At 50.3% G+C, this 21,108-nt stretch overlaps 1 protein-coding gene across 4 annotated transcripts in view; it reads left to right on the top strand.

The window, feature by feature from the left end:
• Window positions 1-21,108, top strand: part of ASTN2 (astrotactin 2) — a 694,556-nt gene that overhangs the window by 401,615 nt on the left and 271,833 nt on the right. For all 4 annotated transcript variants that reach the window (XM_081150627.1, XM_081150626.1, XM_081150624.1 and 1 more), the window contains one exon: window positions 2,870-3,020. In XM_081150627.1, coding sequence (XP_081006753.1) covers window positions 2,870-3,020 — 151 coding nt within the window. The remainder of the gene's footprint in view (window positions 1-2,869; window positions 3,021-21,108) is intronic.

Below are 21,108 nucleotides of genomic sequence, written 5' to 3'. Positions count from 1 at the left end.
CCCATCTATCCATCCATCCATCCATCCATCCATCCATCCATCCATCATCCACCCATCCGTCCATCCATCCATCCATCCATCCATCATCCATCCATCCATCCATCCATCCATCCATCCATCCATCATCCACCCATCTGTCCATCCATCCATCCATCCATCCACCCATCCATCATCCACCCATCCATCCATCCATCCATCCATCCATCCATCCATCCATCATCCACCCATCCGTCCATCCATCCATCCATCTGTCCATCTTCTTCTGGATGACTGTGTTTCTGCCTCTATGTTTCTCTTCTTTCTTTTTCGCGGTTTCTGTACATGTTTGTCTCTTGTCTCATTCTCACACTTTGACAGAGGGAGATTGTCTCTCCCTCTGTCCCTATCTCCTCTCATTCCCCACGTATTCTTCCCCCTCTAAGGATATTCACGTGGTCTCAGGATAACCAACTCTTTCCATGATTCAGAAGTGACAAGTCTCCAGGGCCCCGCTTCAGGAACTGTTCCTTCTTCCCCCACCCGTCACCCCCGCACTCGATAGGAAGTTAGGAAGGAGGGCTAACGGCAGCTCTCTCAGCGTCTGCTCCTTGGTCCCGGCGCCACACCCAGAGCACGGAGGATTCGGACTGGGAACCCCGAGGTGCGGGCGGGCAGGGCGTGTGCTGCTGGAGAGACTTGGTAAAAGGACTGATGGGTGGAGACTGCAGCCACGCCTTCTGGTGTTTTCTTTGTTTCATTTGAAAAACATTTTACATAGTACAAGTTCTTACCAGGCCTTGTGCTGAGGGCTAAACAGGGATGAGTAAAGCTTGGCCCCTTCATGGCAAAAGCTTACACTCTCCAGTCTTTCTAGGAAACCGTGGAGCTGATGATTAAAATCAGTAAGATAATAGAATAAACAGTGTCCACAAATGGAAAAGGAATCAGTTCTGGTTGTGGGGGCAGAGAAGGTTTCACAAAGCAGGTCATGCAGAATAAGCTCTGGGGAGCAGAGTCCTGACCCGTGTCACTGCTGCATCCCCAGTACCTAGAGTGGTGCCCGGTACACGGTAAGCACTCGAAAATCACGTGCAGTATATGAACGAACGAATGAATGAATGAATGAATGAATGGATTTAAACAGTTTTGGAGGATTCTTAGGAGTGTGTCAGGGAGAAAAGTTAGAGATGAGCATCCTAGACAGAACAGCATGGTTAAGGATTCGGGGAGGTGAAGGTACACACTGTGTTCAGGTTCCCTCTTCAGACCTGACGCACCCATCGAGATCATGGCCAATGGTCCGCACTGTGTCCCTTACTGGGCATTGCCTTCGGCCACAGGGAACTGCTTCACCCAAGGGTACCTCCTTCCAGATGGCAGCCCTTGCCAGTGAGTGGCTGACATGATGTCAAGGCCTGGATCCCTTGCCTCTTCTCGGGGCCCCTGTAAAGAGCCCTCCCACCTTCCTGAGAGCTCCCCACAGGACCCGACTGGGGCCTATGATCTACATAGAATCAACCGCATTGTAGGCCAGCCTCTCCTTTGCCCAGTCCTGTCCTGCTTACTTCCTCCAAGTGGATCCCAAGAGGGTTCCTTGATAACCCCCTATAGGCAACTCTGTTCCAGAGTCTGTCTACAGGGAACCAGACCTCAGCTTGCGTATTTAGGGAATGAAAGGGGCCTGTGGTGAGCAGATAGAGAATATGAGAGCAGGGTAACTGTAGCCGGGCAGGTGGGCAGGGGCCAGATTATAAAGGACCTTGAAAGCCAAGGAAACTACTTTAGATTTTCTTCTATAAGTAATGGAGAGCTATTGACCAGTGGGGTACCTAATTAGAGCCGGAATTTAACCTGTTCGCTGGCAGTTAGTATGAAAGATCAGACAGAAGGCAGGAAAACTGGAGACAGGAAGTAAGCTAGGAGACCAAAATCTGGAGCTCCGAGCCTGAGGAGGGAAAGGATGGGGAAAGGCATGAAGGGTTATCCAGAGACATCACTAGTAGCACTCATCACCCCTTCTTGCTACATGTAGATATACCGGCGTCTCCCCTCTCACAATTCTGGATTCCACGAGTCACACATCATGGAAGATACAATGCCTCTTCTCACTGCCTGTGGGGCCTCTTTAATACCTCCTGCAACTGTGGGCATCTTAGATGTTCCAGTGCTAGAGTAATCCTTGTGTGGACCTTTCTCAGGAAAACAGACTCCAGAAACTTCCATCTGTATCTCTCATCTAAGAGAATTTTGGAAGAGCCATGAACCGTGGTACCTAGTCCAGCTTTATCTCTTGGGAACCTCATTTGGGGGGAATCATGTGTTTGCCTAGAATCCCAGAACCTTTCCAACAGCTGTTGTGACCAGTCTTTCAGTTTATATCCATGAAGTCAGAATGGTAGGGGTGTGCCCATTTAGAAGAGTTACCATGGGGAGGTCTGGCATGTGTAGAAACATAAATGATGCAAGTTAAGAGCTGGGCAGTGGGAGGGGGTTGGCCCAAACCTCCATTCCGCCCCATCCCAAGGTGGTGGCCATCAGCAGGAAATGTCTTCACCTTTCTGAGCCACGGTTCCCTTACTGGTTGACTGGAAGTTGGGTGCCTTCCTTCCAAAATTATGAAGATTCATGAAATAAAGGGCATAAAGTTCCAAGTACAATCTTCTTTTATCACAACTAGACACACATCATGCCATATAATGATGCAACTATTGGACTGGTTTTCTTTCCTTTCCTTCTTTTCTCTTTAGGTATGTTTTTGTATCATTTTCTTGATTATAAATATCATAAACGATGATATCGAATGTAACAAGTGCACATTTAAGTTTGTTTTTTTTAAAAGAGCTAACGATCCAGATGTCCCTGGGGTTTAACCATCCCCTTTCTCTCCAAGGGAAGAAGCGATGCTGTCCACGTACTTTGAAACCATCAACGACCTGCTGTCCTCCTTTGGGCCGGTCCGCGACTGCTCTCGGAACAACGGGGGCTGCACTCGGAACTTCAAGTGCGTGTCTGACCGCCAGGTGGACTCCTCGGGCTGCGTGGTAAGTGCCAACGACTCGTGAGTGAGGTGCGCGCCCAGGCGCCCAGGCTGCCTGCGGGAGCCCCCTGCCTGCCAGGGGGAGCTGGCCACTGCTCACCGCTCCGACCTCGGTGGCCTTCGGTTTCCTCACCTGTAGAGTGGGACGATTAAACCTGCCTTGTAGAATTGTTGAAAGAATGAAATGAGAACATTAGTCCCCAGTATACGACAGGTCCCTGAGAGCTCCGGGCTTCGGGAAGCTTGCGGCTCGTTGGGGAGTGGGGTGGGGCACGGCACGTCTTATCTCTATTAATGGGGGCGCGTCACCGCAAATGTCCAGAAGAGGAAGTTTTAGCTGAGACCTAAGGTTGGTAGAACGCTTGCTGGGGAAGCTGGTGTTGGAACTGATCTCACGTACCTTAGGAAAGGAGCAGGGATGGCTAACGCGCGGAGAGGATGGCAAACTTGTGAGTACGGAGCTTTATTTAGTGTCTCATGTGGAATGGGACACCGAAGACATGCGTGGCCTACAGAAGAGGGTGTCAAGCTGGGCGATTTTCCCCCGTAGGAATGACCTTATTTCAAATGTGGGTATCAGGATTCCACGCCAGAAATTTTGATTCTGTAGAGGAGCTTTGGTCCCAGGAACCTGGATTTGTAACAGTTTAATGAGTGTTTACATGTGGGGGAGGCAGGGGAACCTTGGAAGCCGACTCGAGAAACGTTGCCCTACAGGCTAAGCTCCTTACCCTGGCATTCATTGCCCTTCTTGATTTGGTTCCCTTTACTTCATTTTACACTAGAGCCAAATGGAGCTAATTAAAGGTCATTCTGTGAACATACACTTCCCTGTTTACCGCCTCAGGGCCTTTGCTCAGGCTGTTTTATTTGCCTAAAGTGAATTGCTCCCCCAGCCCATTTAGCAAACAAGTAGATGCCTATCCAGAGTCCCTTCCTTTATGAAGCTGTTCCCATCCCCCACTTGGAGAAGAGACTATGTTTTTCTGACGATCATCACGGTTCTCTGTACCTGCATCTGTTCTATCACCTGTGATGATTTATAGCACAGCCTGGCTTTTTTCAGGTTTAATCTCAGCTAACAAGCTGAGGGAGAGACCGTGGAATCTGTGGATCCAACTCAGCACCCCAATAGTGCCCACCTGGGTAAATGAGGAAGGAAGGAAAAAGGGTGGGGAGGCAGGGCTGGCCCAGGAATGGGAGTCCCTGCTCTGGACTAGGCTCTTGGGAAGCGGGCTCTTAAGGTGCCAACACATGGCTGGGAAATAGACAACGGCCAGGAGACCAATAAGGAGACGTTTCTAGAGAATGAGATGGTGCAACGAAACCCTATTTTAGACTCAAAGACCAGCGTATCCACAGAGGTGGATGGGCCATTGGAGATTTTATTGATTAGAAATCTAAGGATTGTAAATGACAGAAGCTCAATTCAAACTACTTTAGGAAAAAAGAGGCCGTATATTGGCTCAAATGGAAGTCAGGCTCGGGAGGACTGAGAGGCTCAAACAGTGTCTTTGGGATCGCTCTCCTTCCCTTAGCTCTGCTTTCCTCAGACCGTGTCCTTCTCTGGCCAGCCACACCCTCTGCACTCAGTGAGCCCTGCAGGGCGAGGAGACCTCTCTCCTAGCGCCCCCTAAAGTCACAGGATTCCACCTCAGTGGGCCAGCTGGGTTTCCAGGCCCATCCCTGTACCAGTCACTGTGGTCAGGGGGAAGGATGGGGTTCATCCCAGAAACAGTCATTCCCTGGGGCTTGGGCCAAGCGCACCTAAAATATGTGGTAGTGAGCTGGGGAAGGGCATAGACTCAAGGAAAAGTAGGGTGCTAGCAACAGAAAGAGGGGCTGTGGATGCGAGGTCAGTGTGCACCAGCAGCCGCATGCTACAGGGTATTGCAAACCAACCCTTCCTTTTGCATATTGGAAAAGCGAGGCCCAGTGAGGGAGAGGAGGGCTTGCCCAGGCCTTAGGGCTAGTCAGTGGACAGACAACTCAAAAGGATGTCCCAAGTCATTGGTGTTGCCTCCAAACCATGAGACTGATATTTCTGAAAGCATTAATCTGCCTGTCTCTTTTCCCTTTTCCCATCAGTTCTTTTTTCCTGGACTAATTAAGCTCCTTCCTGAGGGTAGATATCCCAGGAGAATGAACCCTCAGAACGCCGAGCGGTGTGCATGCGCGTGTATGTGTCTAGGCAAGAAATGTCTTTTTTCCTCTCATTAATGTAAACTGGAAAAATGAAGAGAAAGAGAGAACAAAAGGACATTCAGTCCCTGGAGGTGGAGAGAAATTTCAACAGTCTGATGAGGTTGTCAGGGAGCTTCCTCTCTAGATTAAGGATCTGATGTTGAAGCTGCAACTCCAGGGCTCGGTGGATGTAAGGCAGGCTTTCTCTCCATGACTTCAGAAGAGACAGATAAATACCGGCTTTCACACTGAAATGTAAAATCTCTCTCATTTCTCTGTATGCTCTTCATCACGCCTGCAAAGAGAAACTTTTTCTAACAGCCCCTCTTTTAATAAACGCCATATGGCAAAAAGAAATCATTATACCTTATATTTTTAGAACGCTTTTAGAGCTCTCAAGGCACGTCTGCACCCAATGACTAACTCATCTTTAGGGCAAACCTGGACGGTAGCTTCCCTCAGCAATGTGGAGAGCAAACGGACTTTTCAAGGTTTCACCCCAAGGTAGCAGGATGGAGGCCAAGAACATGTCTACAGTGTCATGATTAGTGCCAGAGTCACTTTGGGTTGCTCTCCTGTGGACCGGAGAGGAGGTGGCGGCAAAGAACATTAGCAACGAGGCTGATCCGGGTGAACTGGGCGTAGGCCCCGAGTTGGTCCTGGGAGAGCTTTACAATCTATGTTGACCTCATTAGCCTCAGTTCATTAATCTTTTTAAAAGGAAGCAATTGCTCTTAAACTCACAGGTTTCTCTGAAAAATCAAAGAACGCCGCTGTAAATTATTTGGGATTTATAAAGTGCTATTTATGTGTGAGATGATGGGACCACAATTACTGATGCCTTTATGTTCTGGATATGACATCTGGGGCCACAACATTTCAGGAGCAAACCGTATTTAATTTTTTTAGCGTTTCGGTAACCGAATTCCATTTTTGTTTTGCTCCTTTCATGGGTAGTAGAAACTCACTTCTAGATAATTTAGGTTTCCTGCCCCGTCTTCTTCCTGAACATCCAAGCTCAGGGGGGCTGGTGCACGCCTAAGGCATGGCGGCCAGGAGATGCTTTGTGCTAGACCGTCGCCTCTCAGTCCTAGTACCTGCTGTCTCCTCCGGCCCTCGCCCAGCACTCTTTCCTCTCTGGTATATGCCAGGAGCTCTCTGTTCCCATGTGCCACGTAGGTGTGTGGTCCATCCTGGCACCTACTGCTGTGTTCTGTGCATCCCACCACCGGTTGTTAGAGCCCAGCTGGCTCTATCATCAGATAGCTTTTCCATTCTGTGGGGAGTGCGAGGAATGTCCAGCAGCTCTTCTACACCACCCTGAGGCCATGAGGATCTGAGGGGAGCTGGATGGAGCCCTCTTGACCTAGACAGACCACGAGGGCATTTATAGGCAGCTGCTTTTATGCCAGGGATGGCACATGACCATGCTTACCATATACCAAATGCTACCCGTCAAAAGAGACACAGACCCCCTTTGCCCTCAGATCCCTCAAACCCACATGACTTCCTTTGGTAGCTCTCACCCACTTCTCTGCCTGGGGAGAACAGAGCACAGAGTGTCTTTTAAGCATATTCACCAGCATCTACAAGGCCACCTTCTTTGACTTCTTGCATTCAGTCAAACAACTTATCTTTTGCTCACAGTTTTGTGTGTAAGGAATATGGGAAGGGCTCACCTGGGTGATTTGCCTCTGATCCAGGACGGGTGGGCTATCTGAGGCTGGAGGGTTTGATCCAGGAGAGCCCCTTCACTTACCTGGCAGGGCAGGGGCTGGGGCTGGGAGAGCTGGCCATCGATTCTGACTGGGTTGGACCTCAGCTGGGGCTGTTGACTAGAGTGCCGGCCCATGGCCTTGCCTTTTGGTTTGGGCTCCTCACACCAGGGAGGCTGGATTTGCGTGGGGAGCATCCCAAGATCAGGTGTTCCAAGAGCCTAGGCAGGAGCTGCGGGGCTTCTTAGCACCGAGTTTCAGAAGTCCCAGAACATCATTCCTACCACGTTCTGTCAGTCAGACAGGTCATTTGGTCAGCTCAGATTCAAGGGGAGGGAACGGTACTTCACTTGCCCATAGAAGAGTAGCCAGGATTGTGTGGCCACCTTTAATCTACACATTGACCTATAGCGTGAATTCACAGACCAAGGCTGCCACAGCATGAAGAGACCCTGTAGAACCTCTAACCAGGCCAGCACCTCTACCATCATACAGACAGAAAGGCGAAGGCCCGGGAAATGCCAGGATCACTCAAGTTCATGTAGGAAGCAGTGATCCAATCAAAACGATCCCAGGACTCCTTCCTCCCAGTTGCACCTTCCTACAATTGTAGTCTTTTTTTTGTTTGTTTTTTTGGTCTTTTTTCTTTTAATACGTATTTATTGATTTCAGAGAGAGAAAGAGAGAGGGAGAGAGAGAGATAGAAACATCAATGATGAGAGAGCCATTGATTGGCTGCCTTCTGCACGCCCCCAACCGGGGATTTGAGCCCGCAACCCGGGCATGTGCCCTGACTGGGCATCGAACCGTGATCTCCTGGATCCTAGGTCGATGCTCAACTGCTGAGCCACGCTGGCCTGGCTACAGTTGTAGCCTTATAGCATTGGCCACTGCAGCAGACCAAAGATTTACTTAGCAACACTCCTGTATCCAGGACTGTGAATGGATCGAGAGAGACAAAACCAAGAGCCCGCCTTGTTTTATAAGCTAGTTCACAAGATGAGATGCACTTCAGCAGGGCTGCAGTTGTGTCCTTGAACACACCGCTTTGTATTTCTGCATAAGACCATCTAATGGGGCTGATGTGAGTAGTGGGGAGAAGGCAGGTGGTGATAGGAAAGGCCAGGCACTCATTAAGCACCGACTGTATGCCAGCTCCCTTATGTTTGTGGCAGCAAATGCTTGTAACTCTGCTCCTAGATGGATATCATTATATCCATTTCACAAGAGAGAAAAGCTAGTAATAGAAGAGCAATCATCCATACAGTGCCTGTGCCAGGCGTGATTCTAAGTGCATTGCTTATTTTAGCCAATTTAATTCTCACAGGCATCCTATGAGCTAGGTTTTATGACTGTCTCCACTTTATACATGAGAAAAACAGAACTGCCTGGTGGAAAATGAGGGAATGTGAAGAAGCATAGAGGAAGGAGGGGCAAGGTGAGCCGGTCCAGGGTCTTCATGGAAAGTTAGGACGGCAGGAGGTGCAGGGGTTGGCATGCTGGGCGGATCCTAGGGAGTGGCAGTGCCGTTGGGGAGGGAGGTGTTCTCGCCGTGCCTCTGGATTCCAGACCAAGCCCACTCTGTTCCACCCCCGAGTCACCCTGCCACATCCTCACCTCCTCTCCTCTTTTTCTTTCCCGATTTGACCTAAAATGCCATCTGGCCTCCCAAATGCTACAAAGAACCATAGGACCCCTGCTTGCCCTGCGATGCTGAGAGGCAACCAAAAAATGCTGCCTTTTAAAAAGCCAAGATGCATAAAGATATGAATTTTCATTTATTATGGGTCAGGAGCCTCTTGGCACTGCTCAGCAGGAGGCAAAAACTGAAATCTGGTTCAGTTAAAGAGAGGCTGCTTCTCTCCATTCCTCCTCTCCCCCCTTCTATGACTCAATTGACTATAATTAAAGGAAACAAAACTCAAGAGGGTGGGGAAGATCTGCAGGAGGGGCCACAGAGCGAGGGATCACTGTGGCACACAGCCCAGGCACCGCTGCCCCGGCAAGCCCAAACCCCTCTACCCGGCATCCGGCCCCCTGGGCGGGTGGGGCAGGGCTGAGCCTGGGTGGGTCTGGCCCCTGGGAACTGGTTCTCCTCAAAAGGACTCTCAGAGCTCAGTCCATCTCTGCAGAGCAGCAATGGGGTGAGATGGATTCACTGTATAACCAGGACAGGCTGTGCCAGAATCCAAAGTAGGAGGAATGATGCTTGTCACATATTTCTTCAAAACTAAAACCTAGCCCGGCTGGGCATGGCTCAGGTTGAGCATCAACCTAGGATCCAGGAGATGGAGGTTTGATTCCCGGTCAGGGCACATGCCTGGGTTGCGGGTTCGATGCCCAGTCGGGGTGTGCAGGACGCAGCCAATCAATGACTCTCTCATCATTGATGCTTCTATCTCTCTCTCTCCCTTCCTCTCTCTGAAATCAATAAAGATATGTTTTTTAAAAAATCTATAGAAATATGCAAAGTCAGGAGGCAAAGCCTCTTTAGGGAAATTCAGACTCCTGGGTTGGGAAAGAGCATTTAAAGGGTGGAACATCTCCCACGTGGTGTCCTTATCAAAGTGCCCTTTGACCTTTCAGGTCCTCAGACAGAGAGTTCTCCACATGCCCCTGCATCAGTAATACTAGTACTGATGTTATTACTGAAAGCATTAGCGAGCTGGTGCTACCGATGAACAAAGCAGTGCTATAAATGTTATCAGTAATAATAGTACTGATGGAGGAAACAGAGGGAGTTTCCAAACGCTGATTAGGTGCCAGACCCTGGGATAAATGCTTGTAAACAGCGTCGCATTGCATTCTCCTGACTTGTCACGCCTACGTTGTGCTTGAGGAAAGGGATCCAGAAGGCGTGAGAAACTTGGCCAAGTCCAGGCGGCCAGGTAAAGGCAGAGCAGGCGTTCAGAGCCGCCCAATTAATTCCAAAGCCCATTCTCTCAACTCATCAGATGGCAACTTCCGCAGGCTGAGTGAGGGTAGTTCGCCAGGATAAAGCCAGTGTCCCTAGTGTTGGGGACGTAAAGAGAGGGGTGCTTCCTCCTCTCCACCCTCCTTCAGTGTCCAGGCTTCCTTCCTCGAATCTGGAGGAAGGTAAGAGAGAATGAATGAGGGAAAGGGGGTGGGGAGGTCAGAAAAGAAGGAAATTGGATCTGTGCCCCTTGACTCAGCGCCTGCAGCCAAGGCTCGGACCTTGGGGGCGAAAGGGAAGGAGCCGCCCCTCCATTGGGAGCTCTGTATTTGCAGGTTCCCCTTTTGTAAACTTCCAGCAGCGCCTTCCTCTCTTCCAGGTGACGGGGTTTCCAAGATCATATGTCATCGAGCCTATGCACCCTTTTATGACATTATGGATTTTATTCTTTGTGTGACATCTGAAGCCTTCTTTAGTTTTTCCCCCTTGTTTTATTTCTTGGGGCCCCGCATTTGCGGGGTCCGATGGTATTTCTGGGAAGCCGGTTTTATTGTGTGGAAGTCATCATCTGTTCAAGTCAGGGAGCAGCCCCCGCCCTGCCAAAGCGATAGGTTGCGCCCTTTGGTTTCCTGAAGAAGGGCCTGGAGGAAAGGAGCCCACTGGAGGAAGGTGCCCTGGAACCAGAGAAGCAGTTTGGGGCCCGCCTTGGGCGGGCCCAGAGTCCCTTTCAACTCCTGAGCTCTGTGCTGTCATGAATGAATATTCCCAAAGGGCGGTAGTTCTAATATTGGAAGGGCCTGAGGGCAGAAAAAGCAGCGTGGGGTTTAGCTTGTTGGTTGGTGGAAAAGTCAACATACAGGGGTGGGTGGGGGGATCTCTATGCCTGTTGTAATCATCTCGGGAGCAATTGTTGACATTTTAATTGTATTTCACTCGCCTGCCTCAAACACCGTTTCATCTCTGGACAGGTGCCCCTATGAGAGGACGCATTTCCTCCCAGCGTCGCCTTCCCCCAGCGTCGCCTTCCCCTCCAGGAGGTCAGTGTAGTGTTTAAGAGCCCAGTGTCTGGCATTAGAGACGCCCCGGCCACAAACTCACTCTGTCATTCACTAGCCGTGTAGCTTCGGGACAAATCCCGTAAGGCCTCTGAGTCTCAGGATCCTGTTGAGTAAAAGGGAGATAATAAAGCCTGACAAACGGCTGTCAGGATTAACTAAGATAATGCAGACCTAATGCACCAGCTCCTGGCCCGAAGTGGGCAGGAAACGGGAGCTGTTACTGCGATTATCTGATATTTCACGCAGGGACCGTGATGGTGGCGGCGGTGGCAACGGGAGCTGAAATTACCTGAGTGCTCATTATGTTCCAACACCTCTGAGATGGGTCTCATTACCCCTGCTCTTACAGATGGGGAAACTGAGGCAGGGAAATCTTAAGTAGCTCACTGAAGATTGCGTGGCTCCTAAGTTCTGAAGCGGGAGTGTAAGCCAAGCAGCCCAGGGCCAGAACCCTAGTGCTCAACCAGAGCCACCTCATGGCATCATTTGTAGCGGTGGCCTAATATTCCAAGGAGGAGACTATACCATCGTTTACTTTGTCTAATTAATGGGCATTTTGAGTGTTCCCAACTTTAGTCCATTATAAACAGAGTTGCTCTGAGCAGAAGCATCTCTCTGTGCTCTGAGTTATTTATTTAGCATGGAAGTCTGCGAGGACAGTTTGCAAATGGCGTGTGTTCCACAATGTGGGAGCAGGTACGGGATGGGAGTTGTTTTTAGAAGGAGCAACACTGCTTCTGGCTTTCCCGACGAGCCCCGATTTAGGGGGCTGGTGTTCTTTCAGGGTGCAGGTGGAGGGCAGGCTGGGGGGGTCGGCCCAGTGGGACCTTGGGCAGAGGAGTGAAAAAGTAAAAGCAGTACTTTAGGGAGTCGAGCCTGGTGAAGTGTGCAAGATGCGAGTGGGAGAGGGTCCAACACTGAGCGTCAGCGCGAAGAAGGGCAGGTGGGGGCGGGGTGTCGTCTCCGGGACAGTGGGAGGGGGTCGGACCCAGCGACTGCAAGGTTCTGCGCGGACGTGCTGAGCCCGTGAGCGCAGGATCCACCGCTGTGGGCTGCTAATAATCACACACCTTGTTTCTTTGCATTTTTGTTGTTCAGTAACCAGTGCTCATTGTAAAATACAGAAAAATAAAATAAAATAAAATAAAATAAAATAATAATAAAATAAAATAAAATAAAATAAAATAAAATAAAATAAAATAAAATAAAATAAAATAAAATAAAATAAAATAAAATAAAATAAAATAAAATAAAATAAAATAATAAAATAAAATAAAATAAAACAAAGTAATAAAATAACTCAAACACTGCTAAAATGTATAAACCCAGGTCCTCTTTCTCTACTACTCACTCGCTTTAGAGATAACTTTGTCACGCTTTGGTCTATATCTGTCTTGCTCTACTTTTTCCCCCTCTGCACATGCAAATATAAATAAGAATTTATACATGTAAGTTTAAAATTGGAAGCAGAAAGAGCAGAAAGTTGTGGGTTCTGTGGGCAGCTTCCTATATCGGAGCAGCATATCTTTGTAGATGCTATTCAAAGAACATTTTCTTTCTCTTTGAGACAACTGACTCCCTAACTTGATCTTAACAATATATGAACCTTTTTTCCTTATGTAAAACATAAAGATGAACAAAGGGAGTCCAAAAGCACAAGAGCTAAGCTTGGCTTGAGGCCAGGTGTCCTAAATTCCAGTCTAGGATTCACTTTTTCATACAGTGTGGCATCCTTGTATCTTTCATCACCATTCTTCTCTTTTATCATGGGTCTCGGGATACATGGGTGAGAAGTTGTCATCATTATTCCTGATTGGAAAACATATCCTTTCTTATATCCTCCAAGTTCTCACTGACTCTGCCTTAATAAGTCTTCACCCACCAGCCCAGATATTCTTGGAGACCATAGAAGTTTTCCGGTGGTGGCAAACAGGTAGTTTGGGGCACAGGTAAAAAAAAATAACTGGGCTCTCACCACCAGCCACGATCTTGGAAACTTTTAGCCTTGAGGTAGCAAACAGTGAAAAGGTTTCATAAAATGCTCCCTAGCCTTTCTCCTGACTGAGAAAATAGTACCTGAATAGAGTTATATATGATCTTAGGGAGGCTGGCTAATAATTAGAATTCTGGTCCCGTGGGGAGAACAGACTTGGCTGTGATACTCAGTGGGTTCAAATTCAATATTCCCGTCATGGGGAAGCTGTGTGGCTTTGAGCAAGTTGCTGAACGTCTCTGAGTCTCTGTGATCTTGTCCATAAACTGGGAATTATTCCTGCACGTGTAACGTTGCTGGCTAAACTCAGTGCTAATAGCCTGGCGCCAGCTGGACAGTCCCATAACCTCCCCTTTGCGGGGCCAGGTCCTATCAGACAGGGAGGAGCTTGGTGACCCAAGAAACATGGGATCCTTTCCTGGCTTTCGCTGATCTTTAAGGATTTCCCTCACCACCATTGAAAGGAGCGGTGACTTCAGGAGACCGCTGTCATGGAGATGATACAGATGTAGGTAATAAAAGGACCCTTGCCCGGCCCACCAGCGTGGCCCAGTGTTCGAGCATCAACCTATGATCCAGGAGGTCGTGGTTCGATTCCTGGTCAGGGCACGTACCCGGGTTTTGGGCTTGGCCCCCAGCAGGGGGCGTGCAGGAGGCAGCCAATCAATGACTCTCATCATTGATGTTTCTCTCTCTCTCTCCCTCTCCCTTCCTCTCTCTCTGGAATCAATAAAAATATATTTAAATAAATAAATAATAAATAGAAGGACCCTGTATGTCAGCGCGGCTCTGCTCATTGTGCATCCTCAGCTGAGCCCCGAATGCTGCCTATGAAACCAGAGAATTGGACTTGGCTCCTTCCTTCCCCTCAAAGGTCCATGAATCAAATCTGTGCCTGGGCCCCTAGAGGGAAGACCCTGAAGATGAGCCTATACGGCAGCCGGTGGGACTCTTCCCTCCGCTCTTTCCCTGGAGAGCTGTTCTTTCATGCACAGTGAGCTCTAGGGACAGACAGGGCCCTCCACAGGGTGGGTCTCAAGCCGGAGTGTTGTATCCAACCTCCATGATTTTGTTGTTGCCTTGTTTAGATAATGAGGCATTTCAGCTAAAAACGTATCTGTTTCAATTGTAAGATTATGATATGTACCTATAAGAATGTTTAGAATGCAGAGAGAATGAAAAAAAATCACATAGTTATACCACCTCCAACAACCACCCTTAACATATTGGTATTTCCCTTTAGTAGTTTCTCTGTGATCCACATTTAGCCATATTATTGTGAAGTATGCACAAAGAAAAGTGTGTAAAATAGCAGTTTCATCAATAGTAATTAGTGGGGGCCCATGTAACCATCACCCAAGTCAAGAAGGTGACCACTGCCTGCTTCCAGAATCCTGTGGTCAGCGTGCCCACAGCGCCTCCCTTTCTCACTTCACCCCTTCTGCCCTATAGAAGTAGCCATGGCCCAGACCTTTATACTAATCAGGTCCCTCATCTTTTCTTATAGTTCCCCCACCTATGTATACGTAGAACAAATTGTTGTTGTTTTTATTGTTGGTGGTGGGTTTTCCAGCATTCGGCACATCTCACTAAGCTGGGAAAACTGGTCACTGGTTGAAGTAAAAACTGGTGATCAGTTTTATTTAAATTTTAGCTGCATTCACAATGCAGTCCTAAGTCCCTACTATGTGTTGGGCACTCTGCGAGGCCCCAAAGTTATAGCCCTGCACAGTGTCCTGGCTGGCAAAGAGCTCAGTCTGTTCACCTAGCCCCAAAATGAGGCTTCGGATCCCGCCCCCGGGACTCACACACAGGTGCCTCCTTTCCGCACACACGCGATGGACTCTCTCCTTCCCCGCTGGTTCCCTGGTGTAGATTCTGGCTGAGCCAATGCTTCCCGTCCTTTGAATCACTGGCACCCACGTGAGCATATTGTTTATTTTTTTCCCAGCTGGTCCGAAACCTTGCAGGCTCTTTCTAAGGCATATTTTTAAATGTTACATCCTGAGTTCATTCTGGGTGAGAGGGAAACCTTTCAGGCAGAGAGTGGAGGGGGAGAGAAAGAGAACAAATGTCCCTTGAGCTGTTGCCGAGTGTCACTTTGGATCTTGGATCTGCATAGTGCCCCGGCCCAGTGGAACCGCCGTCCCCATTCCGCGAGTGAGACAGGCAGTGGTGTGCCCAGGGTCACTCGGATCGGGATCAGCAGCACCGGATCAGAACCCAAATCTGAAGGACCCCGGTAACCTTGGTGGAAACGCCAAGAGCGCTGGTCTGGGGGCGGGCTTCCTGGCACGCAGGTCCCTGCTGTACCGACCATGACATTGATGTGTCAGCGACTGTCAGTGTTCTCACCTGCACAGCAGCACTGGGACACAGGCTGCCAGAGAGGTCAGGGGGATGGTGTGCGCTTCTCCCAGTGTCTGCCGCTGTCTAGTACTCGGTAAATAGCAGCTAGGAGAGTGTCAGGCAGGCCTGGGGGGGACATTGAAACAGACTTGACGCGCCCGGCCCTGTGGCTGGCCTGGCCGGTGAGTACCTTGCTATGGGCGGCGGGGACCTGAGATGTCAGAGCTGGGGCTTGATGCTCCACCCACTTCTATTCACCTGCGACTTGGGGAACCTCAGGGTCCAACATATATGGCATCTGTCTCCATTCAGGGGTAAACTCTTCTTGTCCCTTCTCTTAAATCGCTCCCTGCGACAAAAAATAAAACATGCAAACTGCCCAAAATTACACTCAGCATACGCTGGATAAATATATACCCGCTCAAGCATATGCTCCGTGGCTGCTGCTCCGTGCTTTCCAGAGCCAGCAGCTTATAAAATCCTTTCTCCCGCAGAGCCCAGGCTATCCGTGAGAAGGTGTGGTGCGGGGACGCGCCCGGAGCCGCAGACTGAGTCTAGTTACCCGGGATGGGGGAGGGAAAACGGGCAGGCAACGGAAAGTCCAGGTCCCTAGGAGATAGTAACACCTCCGCCACCGGGCTGCGGTTAATATTCCGAGTTAATATCCGTCAGGCATCTAGAACAGTGCCTGGCACACCCTAAGCACTGGGAAGCGTTGGCTATTATTGTTATTAATGAGCTACACGAAGGCTATTTATTCTAATTGCCGGACAATTATTGAACAGGCATTCTCCAGGTCTCCTGACACACTTGCTTGGGAAAGTGTTCCCTGGTTTCCCTTCTCTCGGCCCCTCGTGCTTATTTGCACCACGTAAAAAACTTTAAGGACTGTGAGAATATGCATTTGTTTCTCTCCCTGTGCCCACCCCCCTTTGGGATAGGTGCGCCCGGAGGGCTGGGGCTAAGGCTTCATAACCTTGGTCACCTGGAGGACAGCAGGCTTTGACTTTGACGAGGCGAGTGCTGAACTGGACGCCCACTCCAGGCAGGGTCCTGGGGGCTCTAGAGGGAGTTGCAGAAGGCTTGGTGACTCGACTTCCCCCAGAAGGATAACCAGCCATCTGAAGAGGCTATGAGGATGCCCTGCAAGCAATGCTCTCAAGTCGTTCCCCCTCGAGCAGGGGTGGGGAACCTTTTTTCTGCCAAGGGCCATTTGGATATTTACAGCATCATCCACGGGCCATACAGAATTATTATTGCTATGAAAAAAGGTTCCTAGATTTATTGAATTTCAAGTCCTACCTGTGGTTGCCTTGGCAGGACCAGACCGAATGATTTTGCGGGCCCTGTATGGCCGGCGGGCTGGACATTCCCCACCCCTGCCCTAGAGCAACCCTTCTGTGCAGCTCCCCAGCTCAGGTGCCACCTGCTACCTGAACCTACCACCCGACCTCCCTTGGGATGCCTGCCAGCCTCTTGCAGAGAACCAAGGGATGTGCAAGTTGTAGGGCCCAGAGAGACCAGCTGCCACCTTTCTTGGTGAACAGATGAGAAGACCGAGGGCCAGAGAAGGGAAGGGAAGCGCCCCGCCCGAAGCAGGGATGGTAGCCAGTGCCTCCTAATGCCCTGGGGTCCTCTAATGGGAATGACAGGTGGCCATATATCCAGATAACTAGCCATGATCATCATGTGTGTGGGCAAACCCAGCCATGAACTTTAGCGCTATTCCTAAGCATAAGCCACCTTGAACTAGGACTCCCTCCCTCTCAGGGTTTCCCCAATACCTGTAGTTGGTCTAGGTTCTCCTGGACGTCAGGGACCACACCTCCTACTTCTCTATGTCTCCGTAGGACAGGGGCCGTGTGTCGCGGTGGAGAAGGCGTGGATTTGGAGTCAGACACTCCGTGTTTGCACACGGCTCTAGTTCTCGAAGGCTGAGTGACGTGGGAAAGGCACTTCTGGCCTCGAGGCTGCCTCCCCGTCTGCAGCACTGGGCTAACGAGAGCGAGCTCATGGAGTGGTGGGCCTTCAGGGGCACAGTGAGGAAGACACCTGGTGTAGCACCTGCCCACAGGAGGCGCTCAGGGCGTTTGAGTTTCCCTTTTCGTGTCTTCAGTGTGTGTTGAATGCTGCCCAGATGGCTGGCATGCAGGGGGAATAGCTGGTTTGTATTTCACTGGAACTCAAGCCAGAACTAAGCCATGCAACCAGACCAGAAGGTGTGGCGACTTGCCCAAGGTCACACAGCTGGGCTGTCTGGAGCAGTGTCTGGAATCAGTCTCCTTTCTCTCTGTCTCCTCAGCATCCCTCTGCTTCTGGAGGTCAAGAACGGCCCTGGGAGGGGGCTCTTTGAGCTGTAAATTATAGAATACAAATACGTAGGAATCTTTTAGAAGGAGGTAGCGGGCCCGGCAGAGGGCAAAGCATGGGCAACGGGAATGAGGTTCGACCCTGCGTGCAGTGGGCGCTGCTGGGTGTTGGCCTGGGTGATTTCCAGAGCCAGGTGGAGGAACAGGCGAGGCAGGGTGACTTGGGCTGTGTGCCTGGGAGCTCCCCTTGGGACTGGGGACAGGCTCTGCCTTCTCCATGTGAGGTCCCAGGCCCCCTGGTGGTGCTGGCAGCTTCAGCCCTGCCTTGCCTGGGACTGTTGACCCCTTAATCCTTTTTGGCATGCCCACTCCTTCCCTCCCTGTCAGCATCACAGCCCAGCACAAATTGAGTGGCAGCTGAGCTGGCATGCGTTGATTAAAACTCCTAGTAATAACGGGCTCTTGACGGTTCTGATCGTCCAGATCAATGTCGGCAATAACAGCTGGGCTCCGTGGCCTTGTTGACAGATTGAGCCTGAGGGGGGAGAAGGTGGGGGGGCCTGGGGCCTGGCAGGGCTCTCTCCGCTCACCCCCACTCCAGCAAGTACTCCAAAGGCCTCCTGGGCCAAGGAGAGCCAGGCCATCTCAGTCTCTAACCAAAGGGACAGTGCATACTGAAGGCTCAGCAGCCCTTACTGAGCTTGTGTGATCTTCAGTAGCCTTGCCTGTAAAATGGGTGAAACTTAGAGGAACCTCTGAGTTTTATTGCGGTGATTCGAAGAAATAGCAGATGGAAAATGTTCAGCACACAGTAGGTGCTCAAGAAATATCCATTTCACTTTCTTCTTTGGTTCCTTCCCTGCCTTTTCTTCCCAGGATGCTATATCCAAGACCATACTGCCAGCAACTCTCTGGGTCCCCTCACTGCCCATCGCAGTGACCTTCTCCAAAGGTATTTAGAATCCTTGTGTAGCCCCAGCTAGTCTAAACCACCTGTGACATCAGGATGGGCCACCTCCGTGTGGATCAAAGGAGAGAGCACCTCAGCGGTAATCGGGGAACGTTTAAGGTGGACATGTGAGCCGCTCTCTTGCTGTGTGACCTCAGGCAGCTCACTTGGCCTCTTGGGGCTTTAGTTTCCTCATCTGTGAAGCAAACAAGAGGATGCTGGTCCTACCCGAACATTGTTGGGAGGAGCAAAAGCTGCCTGCGACCATACTCCTCCTCGCCTCTGCATGTATGGGGCCCCCTCCCGTGGCTCCTGAATGCATTTCCTATTTGGGGGAATGTAACAAGGTGTCCAGAGCAGCAGTTATCATTTTCCGAGGCCCTGCCAGTGGGGTAGGCATGTGTCAGGTCAGGAATCTGGTTTAGTTCTCTCACAAGCCCAGGGAGGTAGGAATCCCTCTTTCCAGTGTAGGGATGTGGAAACTGAGGCTCAGGGAAGCAAGGCGCACCCTCGCAGCTGTGGGGTCCCCTGTGGCTGGTGGCGTGCTGGGCCTCTCGTCTAATGCCACCTTTTGTACCTTGTCTCATTTCACCCTTACTCTGGTCTTCTGAGGCAGTGCTAGGAGGCAGGGCTTTCTTGGGCAGGGCTCTCATTCCTCCTGCACCGGTGATGGGAGAGAAATGAACTGCCTGCTGAGCCCTGGGAGAGGCTCAGAGGCCTGCTCGTGACGTGTTAGTGCGGCTCAGTCCCTCCAGAGGAGACTCACTCTAGAGCCATGTCTCCGTTTTCGCGATTTATAGTTGCTTTGACAAGTGCCCAGCAGCTCAGAGCTCAAAGACTTCCCCAGCTTCCTGTGGCCCGAGTCCTTCATTTTATAGTAGAGGAGACAGACCCAGAGTGGGGCGTGCTTGCCTGAAGCCACCCAGCCAGTCAGAGCCAGGACTCGGCTGTCCCTAGAGCCACTCAGACAGCTTGCTAGGACCCGGCTTCTCATCTCCAGCGTCCAGGCCCGGCACGCCCACTTTGAGGATGGTTTTGGCATTATCAGGTCTTCCGGGTGGAGAAACTGAGGCTCAGAGACACCAAGTGGCTAGCTCAGTATGAGCCGGAAAGAGGCTGGGTTTAAGGCTGGAATTCTTTCCATTACCCTACCCTGCCCCTCAGGCCCAAGGTGCCAGGGAATGACCACACGGATGTCCCCCAGAGCCCGGGAGAGGGACGGGGCTCTTCTCCAGCACCTCAGCAAACCCTCCAACCTCATTTACCATGAGTCGCTCAGGCCCCAGGAAAACTTACTCTGCTTTGTAAGTTGCTTGTTTCTGTTTCTGCTCAGAACAGCTGGCCCACCTTCCAGACCTGGGGGTGGGGTGGTAGAACAGCTCATTACAAAATTTGCACTCGGAGCAATTTGCATTCCATAATTAATGAACATTAAAATGCATAATTATAAACAGAAGCAAATGGCTTGGTACTGATGAAAACTTGGGCTGGGAAAGAGGGAGGGCAGGCTCAGGGGCTGGGGGCAGGGCCAGCCTGTGACAGAACTGCTGGGAATCCCCCAGGTGCCCCTCCCCACTCAGATCTTCAAGGCCTTAAGGCTCAGGGACCCAGGCCCAGGGTCTCCCTGTGGGTCCTTGTCTCAGTTGGAGCAGAATGGGGACTGTGAAGCCCTGGAGCCCAGCCGATAGATCGATAGGGTTAGACCCCCAGCTCTCTCATCTACTTACTGTAAAACTTCCAGGCAAAGGAACAGCCCTCCAGGGACTGGGGTCATTATCAGATAGACCTGCCCCTCTCTCAAACCCACTGCTAGTCCCACAGGGCCTGCCTCCCAAGGCTCCTTTTATGCCTCTAAGAAAGTGCTTACAGATAATTGAATTCATTAACCAGTAATCTCTTTCAAGTAGCAAATCAAATCACTTCATTCCTCTGCCAACAACCCTCCAAGGCCTTCCAGCTGTACTTGGATTAAACTCAAGATGCCTTCCCATGGCTGAAGTCTGGGGGATGGTTGAGGGGGGGGCGGGTATGAACAATGTTTTTGTATAAGGACCATGTAGTAACTATTTTAGGCATTGAAAGTCACATGTGGTCTTATTTATTATTGTTATTTTTTTGCCTTATAGTCTTCCTTAAAGAAACCCCCCCCCCCCCAAAAAAAAGTAAGAAACCATTCTTAGCTCTAGGGCTGTGCCTGTGGGGGAATAGATGTCTTTTCTCTATTCCTCCCTCTAACTACCGCTGCAAACCCTGGAGGCTGTCTATAAAATAGGCATAGGACTGTGAGAAGTGGAGGAAAGGAGGCAGACCAGCCAGGGATTTGGGGGCCAAACAAAGATATGGTGGTCAGTGCCTTGGGTTTTCTTTTTTCCTCATATGTCCCAAATTTGAAGTTGAAGGAGCCAGCAACTCAGAAACACAACAGGTGAAGACCAAAACAGAACAAAAATAAAACACTCCAAACTCCTGCTCTCTTCAGCCAGAGCACATACCACCAAAAGTGCAGCCTAACAGGACAGAAGTTTTTAGACAATAACCATTCCACTCTGCCAAACATCACAGAAAAACACCTGCCCCCCTCTCCGACTCATGCTAAAAAAGCCAAATAGGAGCTAGATTTC

This window comes from Miniopterus schreibersii (genome assembly GCF_964146895.1).
Source record: "Miniopterus schreibersii genome assembly, chromosome: 11".
Classification (NCBI taxonomy): domain Eukaryota; kingdom Metazoa; phylum Chordata; class Mammalia; order Chiroptera; family Miniopteridae; genus Miniopterus; species Miniopterus schreibersii.
The sequence above is the reverse complement of the archived record's forward strand: the minus strand, read 5'-3'. Positions and strand labels throughout refer to the sequence as shown.